The following is a 21,521-nucleotide window of genomic DNA, read 5'->3' as shown; positions in this document are numbered from 1 at the left end:
TTTTAAATGCTCTACTAAAAATTCCAGCACTATATTTTAATTAAAACTTGTTTTAATTAAGCCTTAAAATACTTTAATCAAAGGTCTAAACCATTATACATCATAATCCTTCAATAATTTACAAATCAAGAACCTAGGGTTTCCAAATGGGGCTTTTTAATTAAAAACATAATCTGAAAATTAATTAACATAATACTTATAATCAAACATCAAAATCAAATCCCAAAACCTATAATTAACAATCAGATTAGGCATAATTTAATTTTTAACATTAAAGTTTAATTTATATATATATCCCAAATGGGGATTTTTAATTAGGAAATTGTATGTTAGAGAGAGAAAAAGCTGAGAATTTAGAGAGAGAAAGGTAATTGAGTAACATGAAATTACAAAAAATGAGAATAAAAGGACAAAAAGGATTCTATAAACACTCTGCCTACTGTCGGCGGCTGACGCTGCTGGCGGCCGGCGGCCACCTGCTGCCGGTGGTCGGCGGCGGTGGTGATGAAGGGGAGCCGAAAAAAAAAAGTAAAGGGGAAGGGGAAAAGGAGAAAGAAAAATATGGAGAAAGGAGAGAGAAGTTTACCTTGGGTTTTTTCACTTTGGGCAAAGTTTGATTTGCCTCATATGTGGGATATTTATACCCCTTCTCTACAAACCCTTTTTCCCTAACTTTCCTCTTTTAATATTCCTAATCTCATCCCTAATAAAACTTAACTAAAATAAAATTTTCCTTAAATTAAACCCCAACTTAATTAAATTAATTAATTAAATAAACTTTCCTTTTAGAAATATTTCCAAACTTATTTAAAATAAATAATTAAATACTTTAAATAAAACAATTCAATTTAATTAAATACTTCTCAAAATACTTATTTTAATTAAAATACGTATAAAAATACGAGGTATTACACCCAACACCAACAACCCCCGAACCCACCAACCACCGTACCAAACCTGACGAGCCTAGAACCCAACCACGACCATCAATCCAGCACACCGAAACCACCAACCCAGCCACGGCCACCAACCCACCACACCGACACAACCAACCCAGCAAACCAAAACCACCAACCCAGCACACCGTAACCACCAACCCAGCACACCGAATCAACCAACACCGAAACCACCAATCCCTACCCACCGATTTGAAACCTACGAGGCCACTGATCTTAAACCACGACGCCGTCGATCTTAAACCATGAGGAAGGAGAGGAGAGAGAAACCGCCGATTCATGATCAATAATTCTTCGTCGTTAAACTCTAGAACTCGCCGAAAATCGCCGCTGAAATGAAGGAAATCGTGTCAACTGTTGACACGATAAGGCGACAAATTGAAGGAGGAAAGAGAAAAAAATGGGGACGAGGAAGAAGTAGAAATTTGATGAATAATGGTGATGAGGAGGAAGATGAAGGAGGGTGAAGGTGGCTAGAATTGCCCTAAAGGTGGCTGATTAAATGGAAAGGGGTTGATTTTGGTGAAAATAGTTAATTAATGTTAGGGTTTAAGCTAATTAGATAAAACCAGTTTTTTAATTGGGGTGTTTAAAAAAAATAGGAAAAATTGCCCGGAATAATCCCACCTTTGCGCCGTCCGCTGAAAATAATCCCACCTTTGGATTATTTTTAAATAATTTCACCTTTATACCCACTCCGCTATAATTGGTCCCAACCGGTCATTTAACTTGTTATAACAAGTTACCATACACATGGCAGCTTGTAATTGGTCAAAAAAATAAAAATAAAAATAAAAATAAAATAAAATAAAATAAATCTTTTTTAAAAAAATAAAATAAAAAATCAATATTCAAAAACCATCCACCACCCAAGCCAACCCCCAAACCGGCCAACCCCATTCACGCGGCTCCGGCCAACCCCATTCACGCGGCTCCGGCCAGCCATGCGACTCCGGCCAGCCACGCGACTCCGGCCAGCCTTAAACCCCACTCAGGCGCGCGACCCCTCCCCCTCCCCTGAACCACCAACCCTTTCCCTTACTCTTTCGCGAAAACCCAGGCGAGCCACCACAATTTTTAGCCGCGTCGTCGATCTCCCTTAAACCTAGCTCCGGCGCGCCGACCAGGTTCTTGATTTGTCCAGCCGCGTCGAACTACCAGGTTCTGGTTTGTCGGGTTTTTGAATTTTCGAAGTGGGTTTTGGGGGTTGGCTTGGCTTGGGTCTTGTTCGGTGGTGGTGGTTCCAGGATCTGGTTTCGGGTCTGGTTTGGTGGCGCCATGGCGGTGGTTCCTGGGTTTGTTTTCGTGGCAGTGGTGGTGGTTCTGGGTTTGTGTGGTGGCGGGGATGGTGGTGACTGGTGGATGAAACTTTGATTTTTTTTTTTTTTTGAACCAATCAAGTTGTGACATGTGTAAATTAAATTTAATTAAAAAAAAAGTTACCTCTTCAACCGGTGACTAGTCACTCGGGACCATTTAGAGCGGATCTGGTATAAAGGTCGGATTATTTAAAAATAATCAAAAGGTGGGATTATTTTGGGCGGACGGCCCAAAGGTGGGATTATTCTGGACAATTTTTCCAAAAAAATAAGGGTAAAATGGTAATTGTACTACTAAAAAGTTACTAAAAAAGGAAAGAAATGGGAAAGTTGCAAGTAATGTGGACCGGCAAAAAAAAAAATAACAGTTGCAAGTAATTTGGACCAGAGGTAGTATATAACATCCCTATCGATCCAAAGTGGAATCTCGATTCGACTAACTCTAAATCTCGAACCACCACGATAATATAGCATAATCAGCATACGTGTCCAAGAGAAATGGAACAAATATTTAAAAATAGAGGGAGTATTAAACAAGTAAAGAATATGTAGAACATTACAATTTTATGTATACAATATAATTCCAAATGGAAAATACAGGTTAATCTGCCAGATAAACAAATTTTTGTTAATCTGATGACATTTTTGTAAATATATTATTCATTACTTTTGGTGAGCTGTCCAATTACTGTTTGCCTTTTGTTTTTACTGTTTGGTGAGGAAATTACACATGTACCCCTCAACTAGTACATGAAAATACGCATATACCCCTCCACTGCTACTTGAAAAGATAATTTTGTTTATCTGGAGAATTGACTGGGTATCCCTCAATTCCAAATATTCCAGTCGATCTTAAGTAAAATCCTGATTCCAATAAAATAACTACAATCACCACAGTAACCAACTTATAAAGTCAAAGATGGATGAGAATCAAACCCCACAGTTTCCCCTAAGCTCCCACTTGATTAAGACGGTGTAGATAATAATAAAAAACGATCTCAAATTGAGTCAATTTTTTTAATCCGCCTCCCTTTCGGTCCGCGGTCGTACTACACGGAGGGAATCCCGTCCTTTTGGACAAACACGACCTAAACAAAAACAAAACTAAACGAAGCCAAACAACAGCAAGATTGCGAAGGTGGACGAGGCAGGCGCGAAAAGAGAGAAAGAAATTGAGCAGAGGACTCGTGTAGGCTTAACGCACACGATGCGTGGCTTCTATTGACAGCAAAAATGGCGACAACATTCAACACTCGTCTTCTCTTTTCATTCTCATTTTTGTCCTAAAATGGACATCTTACACTATAACTTTAACAATTACACAAATTCTTTATTCTTTTTATTTTAATCCCCAAATAAAACCCTAATTTCCATACTTCAACAATCTTTTATTCAATCTTACATTGCTTTTTCAGGTATGATCTTCCATCTTTGTTGTGTTCTTACATACATTTATTGCATTTTATATATACATTGTTTAATTACATATTTTTTTTCCGTATTTTTCTTCAGTTTTTTGTGTGTATTTTTCAATTTTGATGATCCTGAATCAAGTATATGATTGTTGTTTCAATATTTCGAGCTCTTCTGATTTTCATAAGAATTTATTTGATTTTTTTTGGAATTTTTTTTGAAATTTTTACACTTGATACAGAGATGTTATGAATTTGATCTCATTTTTCTTTTTAATTTTCCTTGATTAATTGGATTTGAAAATTTTTTGTTAATATATTTTTTTTTTTCAGTTTTGGTGTAGAAAATGGCGGAAATGAATAAAGTACTGTATATAGTAGTTATGGACGGAGATCACAATAAAGCTGAGAAAGGGGAAATGGAGAAGGAGTCGTTTCGATATACTCGATCTGTTTTGCAGAGTACTTTGCAGCTCATGGGATGCAAAGCTCGCCATGCTTTTAAGGTAGTTTTAGTTTATTGTTTTCGTTTCGAGTTTAGTCTATTTTTTGCTTAATTACTTTTGTTTTCTGGTACTTTACTTTTAGCTTTTGTTAAGGTAACAAAGTGAAGTTTGATTTCATTTTTGGATTTGATTGCTAGTTGTTTTTTTGGAAGGGTATGATTTCGTGTACGAGAATGTTGTTAGGTTGTGTTTTCGCGGTTGTTTCGTATAGGGAAAGTTATTGATTGGCTGATATTTGAGTATATCTGATGCTGATTGAATTTTGTAGAACTGTACTGCATTTAGAAATTTACAAGGATGTGGCTGAGAAAAAGAAAGTGCGGGAAAGATTCGAACTTTTGGCTTTTGAATTATAAGCTGGAGTTGCTTTTATATTGCTTGGCTGGAAATCAAAGTTCCTTTGATTGGATGAATTTTTGTAGTTTCTTTACTTTTCAGCAGACATTTGTAGTTGGCCATGCGTTTTTTTTGTGGAGTTTCAACTTGCAACTTAGGAAGTACTGTACAGGTGACAGAGTACATGCTTCAAAATTAACCTTAATAATTGGCTGGCATTTGTATTATTGCATGATATTGAAACTGATCGTGAAGTTTTTATCATAATTTTTTGTTTTTTGTGTTATTGAGAGGAATCTTAGAACAGACTTCTCTTTAAATTACTTCATAATCATAATCAATGTTACCTAATTGGCTGAACTCCCTGCGAATTGCAAATTGAGATAAGCTAATTATGGTCAGTTTTGGGCTATATGTTTGGGTGAATTGCGAATTCAAAAGGAATTAGGGTAGTACTGACCATGATCAGCCGATTTTGGACTGGAGTTTCATTGTCATGTTTGTGTAATTTAGTTTTGGAATGAATCATATATGGGTGGTTCCTAGTGTTAATGAATCATCTCTTTCATATAGATATAACTTGTCCACATTTTCCTCAATATTTTTTTTTATAAACTGACTTCACTGTTCACAGTTTCTTGAAAAATCAATGTAACTTGTGATACTATGTCTATCTTCATTTGAATATGACGGAGTTTGCATCATTGCTAACAGTTTAGACTAATGTTGATTGTAGTAAAATGATCTTGCTGAACCCGTGTAGGTTAATGTTTTGTTAGCATGAACTACCCCAATCGTTTTTAATGTAACACAGATCTCTGTTTTTTTTTTCTTGGTCATATGTCAGAATGTTAATTAAAATGCTAAAAAAATTGCCTATTGTTTAGATTAGCAAAAGGGTTTTTGAAATGGTGAAAAGTCAATGCTCAAGTGACACATCTGCTGGCATGGGTCGATTTGGAGCTGATACAACTTATATAAGATCAAGGTTTCAAGAACCTCCATCTCTTGGCAATCATCTGGGTGAAGCTCAAGTGAAGAATAACTTAGTTATGGAGAAGGATGGTGGACCTAAAAGTTTGTCATCAGAGTTGTACAAACGGCGCACGACAGTGTTCATTGGTAGAGACAAATTCTTGGATATTGTATGTGATGGCCTATCTGAGTATAAATATGTGGGTCCCAATCAACGTGAAGATTTGATTTTGGCTTGCAGGTATACATAATTTATTTTATTTTTTTTTTGGTTAAAAAAAAGCTATTTTGTTGACAATTTGTTTTTCCTCATAAAGCCACAATAGCCTTTGTTACATCTGGATTATGTGTAAGTTGGGTGAGGTTCAAGTATCATTTGTTACCAAGCAATATACTGAAATTTCTTTTTGCATACTGAGCAAGTCTCACAAATTTTATTATTCCATAGTGCTTAGCTACTTGTGATGGTTTCTAATTTACTGGGCTGGTCTGTCTCTTATGGATGAGTTAATTAGTTGCTGGTTGTAGATTTTATACGTATTATGATTTGTCTTAAATGCTTGCTTTCATGTTTGATATATCTGTTGTGGCTGCTTCTTAAACTTCTCTTTGGTTAGATGGAATCACTAGGAGAGACATAGGGAGAAACCCCCTCACCAGACTTGAACCTGTGTCTCACATGGCTCCTTGGGGTAAAACACTTGAATTTCACTCGAGTCTTATTAATTAATGCTGTAAAATGTATGTTCTTATGTAAGTTGGAAAAGATTGTTTCCTTTTTTGTTCTGGTAGAACAGTTCATCATCATGAAATATTGAAATCTTTAGAAAACCAGTGCACCTGATTGGCATATGGGCCAATGTTAGTGCGGTGTGAAAATACTAATCATTATGATTTATTTATGCATCAAGTTACTGTCATCCAATGATGTTGTCTTTGATTGTATTGTCTTATACTTCCATACTATCCGTAGTTCCATGTAATATTGTTTTTCTTCTTAGATGTTGATAGTATAACTATTTTGAGATTTAGTTAGGGATAGCATGATGATGATTGTCATAAATAAACTATCTCTATATAATTATGCTTCCTTCTATCTCTAGCTTCTAATACTTTAGCAATTATGTTTATTGCCGAGTGTTTAGCACCAAAAGGAGACTTCAAGGCCAGCCAACATTAAGGATTCAAATGTCAAACTCTTATAAATGTATGTGAACTTTAAAAATCTTGTATGAATAGGAATAGTGTGTTCCATCTCAAGGTTCCCAGGCTTTCAGCCCTGAAGAGTTTTATATTTCAAAAAAGGTTCTTTTAACATGTACGGTTCGATACTATTGTGGAATCTCTTACCTAGTGTTATTGATTCAATATTCTTTATCCACTAGTGAGACACATGTATGCAACTTTAGTAATTTAGTATTGCTCTTAAATCATATATCTTGTAGCTGTAAGCTATACATTTTGGGGGTGAATTACAATCAAGATTCAAGTAGAGTTCACTTGGAAGATTGTTGAGTGTGAGTGTATGCAAGCCTTGGGATGCATCTTTTGCTTCCTATTGCTTAGTAGACAAGAATTTTTGTTTTTGTTTTTTTTACTCTTTTTGAAGTGTTGTTTGTTTCTGGGCTTTCTGATTCTTGAGATGCAATCATGTTTGCATTATCACCTGTCTAATTGATTCACCCTTTTCATTTCTTTGAATCACATTGCTGAAAGTGATATGTGTTGATTGTAGAATCCGTGAGAGGAAGGAATCTATGACCATCTTGTTGTGTGGAACTAGTGGCTGTGGCAAATCTACACTGTCATCCTTGCTGGTATGTACACATTATTTATTTAATATCAGCTACAAGAATGCAATATTTCTTTGCTAGTTTGGGTGTATTGATCCAGCTTCTTGTCTTCTCTCTTGGTTCACTTATGTTTTTTTTTTTTTTTTTTTTTTTTTTTGACGGGACACTTATGAGTTGTTATATATTGTAGTTTGATATATCAATTTGTTTGCTGTGAAATTATTGGTTGTTTGAGTTCTCTACTTTAATTTCCTGGAGATTTCATTATGCAATCATGTAAAGATTTTATGGCATTGAGCATCCACTATGTCACCTCTGTCTGCATGTTCTTTCACCATACTGTCCTAACCTGATGCCTGTATACATGACTTCTTTTTAAAACGAAATCTGTGAGAGGAATAGATTTGTTATGATGGGAACCTTTATATGTGCTACTTGTTATATATCGTTTTTGTTGTTGAAGCTTAATTTCATTATTTGATTATCAATTTATGTTGGGTTACTTCAGAACCTATTGTTCTTTGTTTTAAATCAACCTCAAAGTTATTTCTTTCTCATGTTTATAGGGAAGCAGATTGGGAATCACTACTGTTATATCAACAGATTCCATACGGCATATGATGAGGAGTTTCGTTGATGAAAAACAAAATCCTTTGCTGTGGGCATCAACCTATCATGCAGGAGAGTGTTTGGATCCTGTTGCTGTTGCAGAAGCAAAAGCTAAAAGGAAGGCCAAGAAAAAGGATGGGAGTACTCAATCATTTTTGAAAGATGGTTTGAATGATAATGTTCAAAATGGAACTGATCATCAAACGCCAGAGGTGGGTGCAAATAATACTGAGCTGATCAGTCCAAAACAAATGGCAGTTGAGGGATTTAAGGCTCAGAGTGAAATGGTCATAGAGAGTCTTGATCGGCTGGTCACTGCTTGGGAAGAACGGAAAGAATCAGTTATTGTTGAAGGGGTACACTTGAGTCTTAACTTTGTGGTGAGTAGATGTATTATTTGTTCTCAAAATGAATAATTACCTTGTTCAACTTTAAGGTTCTGATATTGTCTTACCTTGTTTGGCAGATGGGGCTTATGAAAAAGCATCCTTCAATCATACCGTTCATGATATACATTACTAATGAAGATAAACATTTGGAAAGGTTTGCGGTGCGTGCAAAGTACATGACCTTGGATCCTACAAAAAATAAATACGTTAAATATATTAGAAACATTAGAACAATACAAGAATACCTATGCAATCGAGCTGACAAACATCTTGTCCCTAAGATAAACAATACTAATGTAGACAAAAGTGTAGCAGCAATCCATGCCACAGTTTTCAGCTGTTTACGAAGGCGTGAGGGTGGAGAGCAGCTGTATGACCCTACAACTAACACTGTAAATGCTGTTTTAGAGGAATTTAGGAATCAGTGTGCGGCAGATTCGCTGAGCTCTAAAGGGATGTTTCAACTTATTCAGAGGCAGGGATCATCAAGACATCTGATGGCTCTTCTAAACGATGATGGCTCTGTAGCTAAGGCTTGGCCAGTAAATTCTGTTGGCAGCAATGGCAATCCTAGTAAGGGGCATGGTGCTGACACTGAGATAGGAACACCTATGTATGGTCCGCTGCAAATTGGTAAGGCAGAACCAGTAAATCTTCAGTTCGGTCATTTTGGTTTAAGTGCTTGGCCCAATGATACTGGCTGCACGAGCCATGCCAGCAGTGTTGATGAGTCTAAGGCTGAGTGGAATGGTACTGATACTGGGAGTAAATATTACTCTTCCTGCTGCAGCTCACCCCGTATGTCTGATGGGCCTGCTAAGGAGGTAAGTCTTTATGTTCATTCGGATTTCTAATTGGAACTTTTTTTCCCTGTACATCCTTATGATTTCATTAGTATGCAAGCCTCACATTTAATGAAAAATGCAAAGTACCAAGTGTGTTTTTTTTTTGTGCACCAAGCTTTGTTTGAAACTCAATTGTTTTACAGCTAAAGGAAGAGCTCTCAGTATCTGGCAGTGATGAAGAGGTAGATGATCCACCCGAGATGGATAGCGATGAGGACCTGAGTGATGGTGACAAACATACTCAAGAAGAGGTAATATATTTTGTAATGTTATTAGGAACAAATGATTGTTGTTTTCCTCATGTAGTAGCTAAGTATACGTTTTATTACTGTTTGACCACCAAAGTTATTGTAAATCTGTGTTGATGTCTCGTCTTCAAGTTCTGGAAATAAATTATGCCATTGGTGCTTAATGGAAATGTGGATTTCCTACTGTTTGGTCGATTTCACCATTGAGCTTGAAGGAATGCAAAACTAACGGCAATATTTGTTTCTTTTTCAGATGGAAGGTTCAGTTGATGAGGGATCCACCAAGTCAGATGAAGAGTATGATGATCTAGCAATGCAGGATGACCAAGAATATGGCTCTGTGTTGAGCAATCTGTCAGATGTGGTAAATAATAACAAGATGAGGGACAACTACAAGTACCCGCCAACTCTTGACATGTTCTTGAGGACTAAAAGTGAACCTTTGTCTGATGCATTCTGCCCATACCCTCCCATGTTTGCTAAGAGTGATAAGAAGATTCTTCCAAGCAGTAGTAGGCTGAATAAACGCTCCCTCAGTATTCCGGCTTTTGGAAAGCACGGGAAGGCTGCAGATGCCATAATTTCTGGAGCAGCGGACTAGTAGTGCAACAATTAACCGTCTAACCTTGCTATTTTAATTACTTATCCTCTTTTAGAACCCTTCCCCTTTTTCTGGTTGAAGGCATGTTGTTTTCTCAACTGGCGGTTTTTTTTTTTTTTTCCTCTCTTTTCTTTTGCTAGGGTTATGTAGATCTGTATTTTATATGTTGATGTCCTCCCTTAGTCCCTTGATTTGTATAGTGAGGGCTGTTGTAATCTTAGACCATTTAATTTGCTCTTTTTGGCTGTCAATAACTGTATGTCTGTAGGTGTAACTCTATTAGATGTTAGTTTTCTGAAATTGCTATATCTCAATAATAAAGTTTCATTTCTGTAATATGTCTGCTTGCTTACATTTACCTGTAAATATTTTCTATCTTGATATGGACTTGATTCTAATTACTGATTCTTTAATTGGGGTTGAATCAACTTAGATTTCGAATGAAATAAAGATCAAAATACAATTTTATAAGCCAAAGTAACACAAGGGAGAAATATAGAGGTTGGGATAAAATTTATTAACAAATTCTCTGATATGAATTAAAATTGCATAATATACAACACTTGATGGTACTTATAACAAACCTAAACTTAAGACAAGCAAGAACTGAAGAAAAAAAAACACACTAGAAAATTATGGTGCTTCTATGATACTTGTGTATCCCAAAGGCCCGAGGGATAACAGACTGGGTTCACAGATTTAAAGCCTATTTGTGCATCTCATTAATTATAAGAACTATCCTCACGCAATTTCAACCTTGATCTTTGGGTTCAATGCTGAGTTTATCATTGCTGCCATCCTTGTGAGGTATCAAGAAACAACACTTTCAGCAAATAATTACGGTGTTTGCATACAACATGCACTCAGGACAGACACCAGGGTTTTGTAGACTTATTCACAAGCACAGCAAAGGTCTTGATTGAAGTCTAAATGAATAGCTCCACTATATTTTTATATGGCTCATCACAAGCATCAAATCTTGGATATAGTGGTATGTAATGCCTGTGTATTCTTTGCACACAAGGCCCTAAACCACATGACATTTTGCACATTAAACACAAGATTGCACAAGGGAGCTATGCTTATTGTTTTATTGCTTCAGCCAGGTTTCATTAGTTTGCAAGGCACAGAAATGGTTACAAAAACATTGACAGCTACACAAAAATTCCTTTAAGGGACTGAAAGTTTAACAGCGACGAAGATTGATGGTGTTTATAGGTCCATACACATTGGTCATCCATCTATGCACATCCTCCCGAAAAGCTGCTGCCCAAATCCTATTTGTTTACCACAACTTGATTCATTAGAGTATCAACCCATTTTGTCAACACAACCAGAGGTTCTCCTGAAATGCCAAGTCTAACATTGTCCGTTCCTGAGATGTCCCAAATAAAAACTTCAGCAGGACCGAAAGAACTGCAAGAAATTCGACTATTTCAGGATGTTGCTATAGTCTGACGGCTCTTATAAATTACCCCTCTTTAGACCTATACAATTCAGACATGAGTATTGGATCATTGCTCTAAGGCTCTGCCTTCTGCAATATTAATCATGCTACAAGTACAAAATCTGCGCCCATCCTTTCCTTGTTCTCCTCATTTCCAGATCTTCACATAAAAGACTATAATTATCATCATCATCATCATCATATTGACTAAGCTTGGGGTTCATAATGGAGTTCTGACATGATTAATCTTGCTCGGGTTGGAACTTCTTTATTTTATTAGACACTTCAATTTTTCAAGTTCCTCCATCATCCCAGCTTTTTTGTATCCATCAACTAAATCAATCCACATATCACCATCAACCTCACCTCCCTTGCTTAGCACCTCATTCACCAACTCCTTTACCTGACCCATCTCTCCAATCTTGCACATACCACTGATCAAACACTGATAAATACCATCACAGGGGGCAATTTCCTTCTCCTGCATTGTTCTAAGTAATGAAAAACCATTGCTTGTATCTCCCAATCTACAATAGCCTCTAATGACCATATAGTACAAATATGTCTCCATCTCGAAACCTTTATCTTGCATCTCCAAAAGCAACTTCTTTGCTTCATCAACCTTACCATAACCCGAATACCCATCAATCAAAAGCTTATAAGTCGTATCATTAAACATAATTCCTTCTCGTTCCATCAAACACAACACTAAATCCAACTCCGCGAACTCCCACATTCTTGAACATGCATCCACTAAAGTATTAAATGTTATAACATTAGGTTTAACCCCCTTCCCAACCATTTCTTCCACCAATTCTCTACCCATTTTCAACTCCCCAATCCCACACAATCCACTCACAACAATTGTCAATGAAAACACAGAAACCTCCATGCCTGAATCCACCATTCGACGAAAAAACTCCAAACCTAAATCAACCTTATCAGCCTTAACTAAAGCATACAAATGAACAGAACAAGTTCTCTCGTCCCTCTCAACTTCTCTCTCCACCATGTACTCAAACGCAGTAACAGCCATATCAAACATATGATGATCAGAATACAATTTAAGCAACATATTCAACAATTTGGTAATAATCCTAGATTCCTTGCAATAATTCTCAACCCAATTTGTAAAATCACTAAAAGGGTACCTGTATTTCGCACCAATAATGAATTTCTGCAACAAAACCTCAGCATCCGAGTACAACCTAGATTTAATTAACCTGCAAATTATGGTAAAATGGGCATGAATATCAGGCTTGAATGAAAGCTCTGATTGATTATGGAGTACAATGTTGAAGATTCTCAAGCAATCAATAGTTTTTACAGATGGGTCTGAGAGAAAAGAGTGAAGTTGATGAGAGGAGAGAGAAGAAAGGAAAGAAGAAATGGTGGTTTGGGGAGATGGGGTTGTTTCTGAAGAGGAAGAAATGGTGTTGAAAGATGAATTGATGAGGGTTTTAATGGGGGTTTGTTCATGGTGTAAGGATGAAGAAATGGTGGATGGAATTGCTCTTTTTGCAGTTTTCAGGGTTTTCAGGAAATCTTGGGTTGTCATTTTGATGTTCAGAAATGGAGATTTTGTGGGGATGAAGATGAAATGCTAAAATGAGAGTTCATTAATGGCTGATTATAGTTAGCGCTTCAGCGGTTCTTCACTTCCTCGGTCGCAAAAGGGCCAGTTTATGAATGGTTTTGGGATCGGTTATACTACGTATATCAATTTCGGGTTATTTGAATTTGGATTTAGACTTTGTTAATATAGTTGTGTAGGGTGTTAAGTTTTCTCCACAACTATAAATTAAGTTATCAAAATAATTAATAATAATGATATATGGTTAGTCACCTCAAATCACATAAAAGTCACCCCTTATACTTTTGGAAAATTTAGAGTCATTAAAGCTCATAACATACTCCTTCTGTGTCATTTTACTAGCAACATTTTAATTGGACACGTTTGTCAATGTACAAGATTGAACGTCAATATCTTTTATTATATACTTATATAAGCTATAAAAAGTTTATATTAAGAAAATATACATTAAAATAGATCTAATAATATCTTACATGATTACATTGATTTTTAAATAATAGCTAAAAAATATGATCACAAGTGAGATGTGTGAATAGTGCAAAAACTCAAAGTGTTGCAAGTAATTTGGGACGAAGGGAGTAATAAACTAGTATATTAAATATGTATTATATCACATGAAAAACCCTTTACATTTTCCTTAATATAGAAGTCTTCTCTGTAAATCTGTTGAGACACTTTTTTCACTAACCATGTTAGTTGCTTTGAACTAGACTCACATTAAGCTAATTTTGAGTGCCTCTACAATAGATAAAGGAATTATATTCGTATTTCATTTCTATTAGAAAACCAATCCTCGAGGGCTTGAAGTTTCATTTGAGGGTTGCACATGTCAAAAAAAAAAAAAATGGTGCATAATAACAGATGCTTAAACAACCAACTTGAAAAGTCAATTTGTATAGCTAACACTTCCAGATGATCTAACAAGCCAAACAAATCAGCCGTAAACTGAAAGGCTGACAACCGATTGCCAAACAACCCTATTATGTTTGACACTGGATAGAGCAAGAATAAAACAAGATGGAAGCCTAACTATTAAACGTAGTACTGGTCTAAAACTTATTGAGCTTGCGGCTGCTTGTTTAGCAAGATTATGAGCATCTTCGACCTTTGACCTATGTTCCTTGCGTATGATACACCAGTCAAGGTAATGGCCAACTATATTGATCTCATTGATAGTCCATAGCAGCGTTTTATCTCGTGTTCCCTTACCTTGCAGGAGGTCCACCAACTTACTAGCATCAGTCTTGATTATTATGCTTCGAATTCCGGCTTCCCAGCAACACTAAATTGCTTCAAGACAAGCAACAGATTCTGCTTGAAGGGCTGTACTTGATATCCCGTAGGAGCACCCTTTAAGGTTTGTTATGACCTCATTGGCTCATTGCACTCCAAACTCCATCCTGCTCCCCTTCTCCTTGTTGCTTTGTTCCAAGCGCCATCAATTTGGATCGACAATCTTGCTGTGCCCCTCTCATTCCTTCCAAATGTAAGCTCAAGTTGCTCATTTAGCAACTTGAACATTCAAGATCATAAGGAGTAATAAGAATTTTTCTACCCATGCCCAAGAGTCCTCGAGTTAAAATACTCCAAACCCAAAGATATCCAACCCAAATTCAATACTTGCAGCATTTAGAAATTTACGCCATTCATACATTCTCCTTTCCTATGGTTTATACATTATGAAAAATATACTCATATGAGATCATATTAGATTTTCCTCGGTTATACATTTGAAAAAATCAACTTACCAAATTTTAACTAGAAGATAATCATATAGTTGTCAAATTTACACGTTGATATGCAAAACTTCAAATGATGCAAAGCAAAAAATGAACAGTGAAAGTACTTAGGAACGTAGAGAGATATCCATAAAACATTAATTACAAAAAAATACGAGAGGTACAATTTACTCAGAAAAAGCTAGCTATTTGATCACCTCAGACAATACGAGTAGTAAATTAGTCAAGTTGAATTCTTCAAAATATATATCTGTGGATTGGTGAAGTCATTCCAAATCCCATCATCAACCAAAGAAGAACCAAACACAATCTCAATGTCAATCATGAAACGGTATCATGACATCGGGAAACATATAAACAAGTGGTCAGCTCCCTTAAATAGGTACAACATCAAAAGCTGCCAATAAATTCTTCATCTACTAGAACATTGTATATGATGCTAACCAAATAATCTTAGGCAATGCTGAGGCGGTGTGGCGGAACAATCCTAGATATGGAAGTTTTTGATTACCAGGCAATAAACCACAAAGGTAATTTCCCTGAAGAAAATTTCAGAATAGTCCACATTAAATCGAGGCAAAATGGGCAATACCTAATTGAATAACTAATTTCTGGCTATACATCAAGCATTGCTCCCCCTTCTCGGGACAGGCTTGTAAAGAACAACTGTGACAAACTTTGACCGGAAGCGATGAGTAAAACCGAGCGCCACAACAGATCTTGGAGCCTCCCTGTTTTCGATGTAAAGATGATTTACAATCACGTTTTGAGGCAGGGGAAGTGTACCAGAGGTTTCTCTACTTGGAGGACAGCTTAACAGGGTATGCTGCAAGTGGGGAGGGACAACAGGTGGTTCACGTGCTTCATCTTCATTTCCAGGGTATACACTGCTATAACTTGAACTAGGCGAATCAGGAGTTTCAAATCCTACTACAGTACCTTCTTCCTGCACAGCCAATTTTTTTTGGTTATACTCTAAATAAAAAAATTCCTAACAAGGTAAACATAGGCTCATGCTTACTCGCTCATCAGTGCATGTGGTACTCATGTTGACAGCCACTCAGAGAGGCAAGGTCACATAAACAGAAAATTCTTTTAAGTGAAGAACCTGAAACAAAATACTAGATTTTCAGTAAAAAGTTGAACAGTTTACAACACCAAAAATGCAGTATAAATCATACAAAAATATATTGATGCGCACACAAAGCTGAAACAATTCAAGATAGCATAGGAAAAGGATCAATATTTTGATCTTTGAACTCCAATAAATTCTTGGACAATGGAACAAAGCATGTTGGTGCTCAGCATAACAAGCTAAAGTAGAGACAGCCAAAACGAAAACCAACACAATGTCAAAATTATCATTTTAAATTTTATCTTCAGATTTACTAAAAAGGCATGGGCTCACCCATAAAATGATAAATTAGCTCATTCCATGTTAAAGTTTGCAGTTCCTGAACAACATCATGTTTTAGAACCCCAATATGCACAGGTTTCTGATAGCTAACCCTCAGATGGTTTTTGAAACTCAAATCTTAGTCAGCAAAATGTGCAAAGCAAAGGTGATACGAGAAGAAACTTGTAAAATAAGTATAAATAAAGAATAAAGAAAAAAAAAAGGCATAACTCATCTTTGCATATTAGGTCCCCTCCTCTCCGTGATCTAGCTTGCCCTTTTCCTACACTTCCATATAAATCCGTGACATAATCTCCCTACCCCCCCCCCCCCCCCTCTTTTTCTCCAAAAATAATACTAGGTAGGAATGAGTGATAAAAGCTAGTCCAGATTAGTTGCTAGTTCCACCTCCATCAAATGTACCTAACATCATCTTGAGTGCAAAAATGATTTGGGATTCGAGCATAGTTGCAAGGCCTCTGTCTAAAAAGAAGCAAGTCTCAAAAGGTGACAAAGGCTTATCCACTTCTAAACGAAACACAGGAAACTGGTATAGTGTTGAAAGGTCCAGGTTCAGACATGAAAGTGAAGCTTAGAACAACTCATATTCCCATAATGTACTCAGAAAGTGAGAGACTTAAACTGCAATCCCAGACACATTGAATCATTAAAAAAATCAGGAGTTCAGGACAAAGATTCATAGCATAAAACCTGACAGAGCCAGGATCCTATAGTAACAGGTTAAAGGTAGCATAATATACACTTAACCTAAGCCTCAGGTAAAGAGCATTAATGCCCACCCTCCCAAATGAGAGAGCAAAGGAAGAAATAGAGGGTGGACAGATATTAAGAGACCACAAGAAAAATTTATCAGGAAGAAGAACAGAAAGAAGTGATGAAGTTAGCTGACAGAATTTACATTCACTACTCATTACCAATGCCCCTAACAATCAACATTTCACCAACAACTCATTCCTTAAACCACCAATGCCCCTAACAATCAGCACTTCACCAACATTCATTCCAACTCTTGTATCCATTCCTCAACACCTTACATGGTGTTGGACACCATCTAAGGTAGTGTGTGACAAGGAGGGAGTCACATGTACACAATCTCTATCGTATTATTTCAAAAAATCTCTATCTTTGTTTGTTACCCTAAAATTGCAAATGCAACTCACTATCCTACTTACACACGGATACAAAGTAAGCTACATACTTTCTGGGCACTTGATTCAATTTATCATGCTCATAAGTCAAAAAAAACTACGCATTTGATGCTCTTTCAACTTTGTTGAAGAAGATCTAGAAATCATAAGATAATAGGCAATCCTAAACAACCAAGAAGAACATTCCCACCCTAACTCCTACCCAAGCCTCTCTGAGAAAATATTATAGATCCTTGGAAATTCATATGAATTAGATTGCTCTTCCAGCTAGTAGCACAAATCAAAATATGTCAGGCATTTGGAAGACCAAAGAAGTAATATTTGGCCAAGTAGAGGAGATGAGTCATCTTCACTTGAGTCAAAGAACACCCTTCCTAATCTGACCAATAAATTTGGCAGCTCTGTAGTTATGTTTTAGTAAATAGAGAATATTGCACATGTGCAATATCATTGTCAACAATTGACACCTAATAAAATGTAATAGTTATTTATGCATCATTGATCATACTATAAACATCAGATTAATATTAAAAAAAAACATAGAAGAGAAAACCGCAAAAGGTGATGGCAAGACTAAAGAGGGAATAAATTAAATAAAGTAAGAATAAGGGAAGCTTGGTTTTCTAAAATTATTGCTAGAATTCTTGACTGAAAATCAAATATAAAATTCACCAGATTCCATCAAAATTTTAATGCTCCCTCAGTCAACAGATCTTTACAACATAAATATAATTAGTGGTGCTATTAGCTAATGTTAATACATAGCTGCAACTGTACTAATCACACTAGGGTGACTAGATGAGGTGCCCCATATATTAGGAAGCCATTGCAGTAAAGGGCACAGCATTACACTATAACAAGTGAATAGTGGTAGGTGAAGGGCACAGGCAGAGAGTCCAAAGTGCTGCTACATAAACGAAAATGGTCAATCATTAGCCTACCCCCAGCAACCCCTAACATTATCCCTCCAAAGGTGACACAGAGGACCATCCATGTGTTTTTAATAAAGGAAATTACCCCCTTCCTTACAGGGCAACTGGTCAAAGTCACCAGAAGGCTGCTAAAATATTACAAAGCCACTAGAGCATCACCCAGAATGACAGTCCATAAGATGAAAACGCTTACTAGTGAAAGATTTTTCTGTTTTCTTATTTTGTTTCATCATCATTGTTTAACATTTCCCCGCTTTATGGTTGTTATAGAAAGGCTATTCTCCCAAACTACTAGTAAAATAGGAGTTCTGGTCACCTCTTGTTAAGTTTTATTGCTACGGGAATTTATGGCTAAAAAAGTAGTGAGTATACAGCTGCTGGCAGCACACATAGTAATACAGATAGCTATTGCAAGTTTTTTCAATTCTTTGATTCTGTTTCTCTTTCAAATTTTCAATACTTTAAGTATTGTCCCATTCTTTGGTTGTAGGGGAAATGGGGTGAAATAGAAATCCAAGCACAGAGAACATAGATGCTGAGATCACAACACTGTCTCAAGCTAGTATAAATGTAAAAAGGTCCAAAAATCAAACTGTTAAAATGAAAAGATCTTTTAATTGACTTGGGCATAAAAAGGACCTATAAAGGCTACAATAAGTTTACTCGCTATGGGAAAGAGGATGATGTTTTATGACCTTTAAAGATGTTTTTCTTACTTATCAATCCATTCTATTGCAAGAACTTGAAATATTTCATAAAATATCTTGGAAAATATTTGGGATTTGAATCACTTGAAAACAACCTAGTACCAGTGTTACCAGAAACGCAGTACAGAGACTACATATCTCCATTCCAAAAATAACCCAATACAGTAAAACCTTTGACCTGGTTCAACAACCCTATGACCCATATTATTTCAGGCTCTTTTGGTTTAAAGCACACCCAATTCACTATGGGTAGCACCTGTACCTTTTCCCATACCACGAATTGTATTGTACATTGTACCATACAAGACATATAAAAAGGTTCACTAAATTTGCATTCCTGAGTGTTCCAATTCACCCACAGGTAGCACTCTGAGTTCCCGAACTAGAAAACATATTGTACCAGTATCATGCAAGCCATAAAATATATATATATATACACGTAGTATATATTTTGCTACTTTTGCATTCTGGAAACAATGCAAATAATCCATATGGCTAATTAAACTATATGTACTTATAATTTCAGAAGAAGCATAATATCATTGCACTTATAATCAAAAGTCAATTACACAAAAATCTTTTTATTACCTACAAAAAACAATCCATATAAGATATAACCAACCCTCACACAGTCACACTATCACAATTCACAAAAGCCACTTACAAGGTGCTAAAATAATGTTAATGACCATAAATTCTAATGGCATGGGCATGCATGGATACCCAATAAAACTATCCTAATTGCCTCTTTACCCACATGTCATTTCGCTCACTGATCTATGTATATCACTTTTTAATTCTTTCCCTCTAGCAAGAAAAGCAAAGGTAGATCGGCTAATCAGGGAAAAATGGATATAATCCAGGCTAGGAGCTCCAGGTAAAGATCGACAGCATATAGGTCAAAGAAAATAAGAAAAACAAATCAACCCACCCACCCCCCCCCCCCCCAAAAAAAAAAAAAAAAAAAAAAAGAGAGAGAGAGAGAGAGAGAGAAAATTTAATAACCTCCTAGCATATCATAAGGGACACAGTGAGATATGTCCTTTCGAAACAAAGTGCTCATTGCAACATACTCCATAACTCAAAATATCTTTATATCCTCTAATAATTCTCCAGGAGGACTAGGACTGTCAGCCAGCACTTCCAAGACCAAGAAAGCCACTTAACTCAAGGTTAATATTGTAAACAAGAGAGTGAGCTTTAAGATGCTCCCACCCTCTTACAGAAACCAGTTGCTGTGCTGCTAGACCTAATACAGATTTCTCATACGACGGTGCGATGTGATAACAGCTATCAAATTGACACCTCAAATTCTCAATGTACTGGCCTGACCTATGCGACAGTGGCTTATATTCTTTGACAAATTTAGATAATGCTAAAAGCTCACTGAGTAAAGTCTGACCACATTTAGCCATTCGATAGCACCCATATTCACACATAGACTAATATTTAGGAAAATTGGACAATGCTAGAAGCTTTCCAATCAAGCACAGCACAATCAATAAATTGTTCCTCCATTCAGGATAACAATCAAATTCAGTAATTGTTGTTCTATGATACAAAGTTCTAACAATTATCATCAAAAATTCCATTAAAATTGTTCCTCTAAAGCACTAAATGAGTTTCATATAAAATGCTAAATCCCTTACTAATAAACATGATTAAATTTATCTAAACTCAGCTACCACTCTTCCCAAAAGCCACATTTCTGCAATACCCTAACATACAATTGCCATCACAATGCACCTTAAAAAATGCCAATAATCGCATCAAATTATACAAACCCACAAATTCAAGTATCTTAAAAATTTAAATACCAACAAAATCATTGCATGTCAAAAATAGAAAGATACCCAAAATAAACCTAAACAAAAATCTCACAAATCCAACAAAAAAAAAATACCACCCATTTGCACAAATTAACATAAAAATGAAACCCTAATCGCCAAATTCCCCTAATTTCAAACATTTCTAAAATCCGAACTAACCCACATAATAAACAGGAAAAAATAACCCAAAAAAAACACAAATTCAATTCAAAAATGAAATTCAAAAGCAAAGTAGGAATTACCGTAATGTGAAAATCGTGGATGAATATATACCGAGGTTCTAATATCTAAAGCTTTGTCAGAGATGCTTTAATGGCGGAGTTCTGAGAACTGAAGTTGATCGTACGATTCTTCAGTCTTCACACTCTCTCTGATTTATTATTTTTTTTTTTAATTTTATTATATATTTTTGGTTTTTTGTACTTTAATTTTCCATCAATAATTAATTCCTATAATATGATTCGTGTTTGATAGGTAAAGTTCAGGTATTTCATTTTTGGTACGTCAGTTTTATGTGATATGGGTCCCCTAATTTCAGTTTGTGTGCACTTGGGCTTCTTCTCCTACCAACCCACTCCAATTAAGTTTTTTTAGTTTTCGTACCTAATTCCATAATTGAACTAGTGGTCACATGCAACTCGGTTTTCTTCGCCTTAATTTATTTATTTTTTTTTTTTTTTTTGTCAATTAACGTTAATTAGATGATCATAGTGATTTGT

At 36.1% G+C, this 21,521-nt stretch overlaps 3 protein-coding genes across 3 annotated transcripts; 1 reads left to right on the top strand and 2 right to left on the bottom strand.

Annotated features, from left to right (window-relative positions):
* The first annotated feature begins 3,230 nt into the window (after positions 1 to 3,230).
* Positions 3,231 to 10,325, top strand: LOC145559518 (P-loop NTPase domain-containing protein LPA1 homolog 2-like). The gene is made up of 8 exons (XM_081620933.1): positions 3,231 to 3,690; positions 4,021 to 4,193; positions 5,417 to 5,745; positions 7,240 to 7,321; positions 7,864 to 8,286; positions 8,373 to 9,119; positions 9,284 to 9,391; positions 9,642 to 10,325. The coding sequence occupies exons 2-8, from the start codon at positions 4,035 to 4,037 to the stop codon at positions 9,987 to 9,989; spliced, it is 2,196 nt and encodes a 731-aa protein (XP_081477059.1). The 5' UTR covers positions 3,231 to 3,690; positions 4,021 to 4,034; the 3' UTR covers positions 9,990 to 10,325.
* Positions 10,326 to 10,430: 105 nt separating this feature from the next.
* Positions 10,431 to 13,149, bottom strand: LOC145559517 (uncharacterized). Its single transcript, XM_081620932.1, has one exon. It carries the CDS (start codon positions 12,992 to 12,994, stop codon positions 11,705 to 11,707), a length of 1,290 nt encoding a protein of 429 aa, XP_081477058.1. The 5' UTR covers positions 12,995 to 13,149; the 3' UTR covers positions 10,431 to 11,704.
* A 1,974-nt stretch (positions 13,150 to 15,123) lies between these two features.
* LOC145559516 (SNF1-related protein kinase regulatory subunit beta-3-like) lies at positions 15,124 to 21,222 on the bottom strand. The gene is made up of 3 exons (XM_081620931.1): positions 21,045 to 21,222; positions 15,791 to 15,877; positions 15,124 to 15,715 (listed from the first exon to the last, which is right to left on the bottom strand). Exons 2-3 carry the CDS (start codon positions 15,815 to 15,817, stop codon positions 15,392 to 15,394), a joined length of 351 nt encoding a protein of 116 aa, XP_081477057.1. The 5' UTR covers positions 15,818 to 15,877; positions 21,045 to 21,222; the 3' UTR covers positions 15,124 to 15,391.
* Between the last annotated feature and the right edge of the window lie 299 nt (positions 21,223 to 21,521).

The sequence above is a fragment of the Chenopodium album genome, chromosome 9 (genome assembly GCF_948465745.1).
Source record: "Chenopodium album chromosome 9, dcCheAlbu1.1, whole genome shotgun sequence".
Classification (NCBI taxonomy): Eukaryota; Viridiplantae; Streptophyta; class Magnoliopsida; order Caryophyllales; family Amaranthaceae; genus Chenopodium; species Chenopodium album.
Note: the sequence above shows the minus strand (reverse complement) of the source record. Positions and strands in the feature narration are given on the sequence as shown.

Excerpts from the sequence above, each read along its gene's own strand:
- LOC145559518 (XM_081620933.1), top strand. The coding sequence starts at position 4,035 with ATGGCGGAAATGAATAAAGTACTGTATATAGTAGTTATGGACGGAGAT. Across the intron at positions 5,746-7,239 it reads GATTTGATTTTGGCTTGCAG|AATCCGTGAGAGGAAGGAAT; the intron begins GTATACATAATT and ends TGTTGATTGTAG. Across the intron at positions 9,120-9,283 it reads CTGATGGGCCTGCTAAGGAG|CTAAAGGAAGAGCTCTCAGT; the intron begins GTAAGTCTTTAT and ends ATTGTTTTACAG.
- LOC145559517 (XM_081620932.1), bottom strand. The coding sequence starts at position 12,994 with ATGACAACCCAAGATTTCCTGAAAACCCTGAAAACTGCAAAAAGAGCA.
- LOC145559516 (XM_081620931.1), bottom strand. The coding sequence starts at position 15,817 with ATGAGTACCACATGCACTGATGAGCGA. Across the intron at positions 15,716-15,790 it reads CCACATGCACTGATGAGCGA|GAAGAAGGTACTGTAGTAGG; the intron begins GTAAGCATGAGC and ends TTGGCTGTGCAG.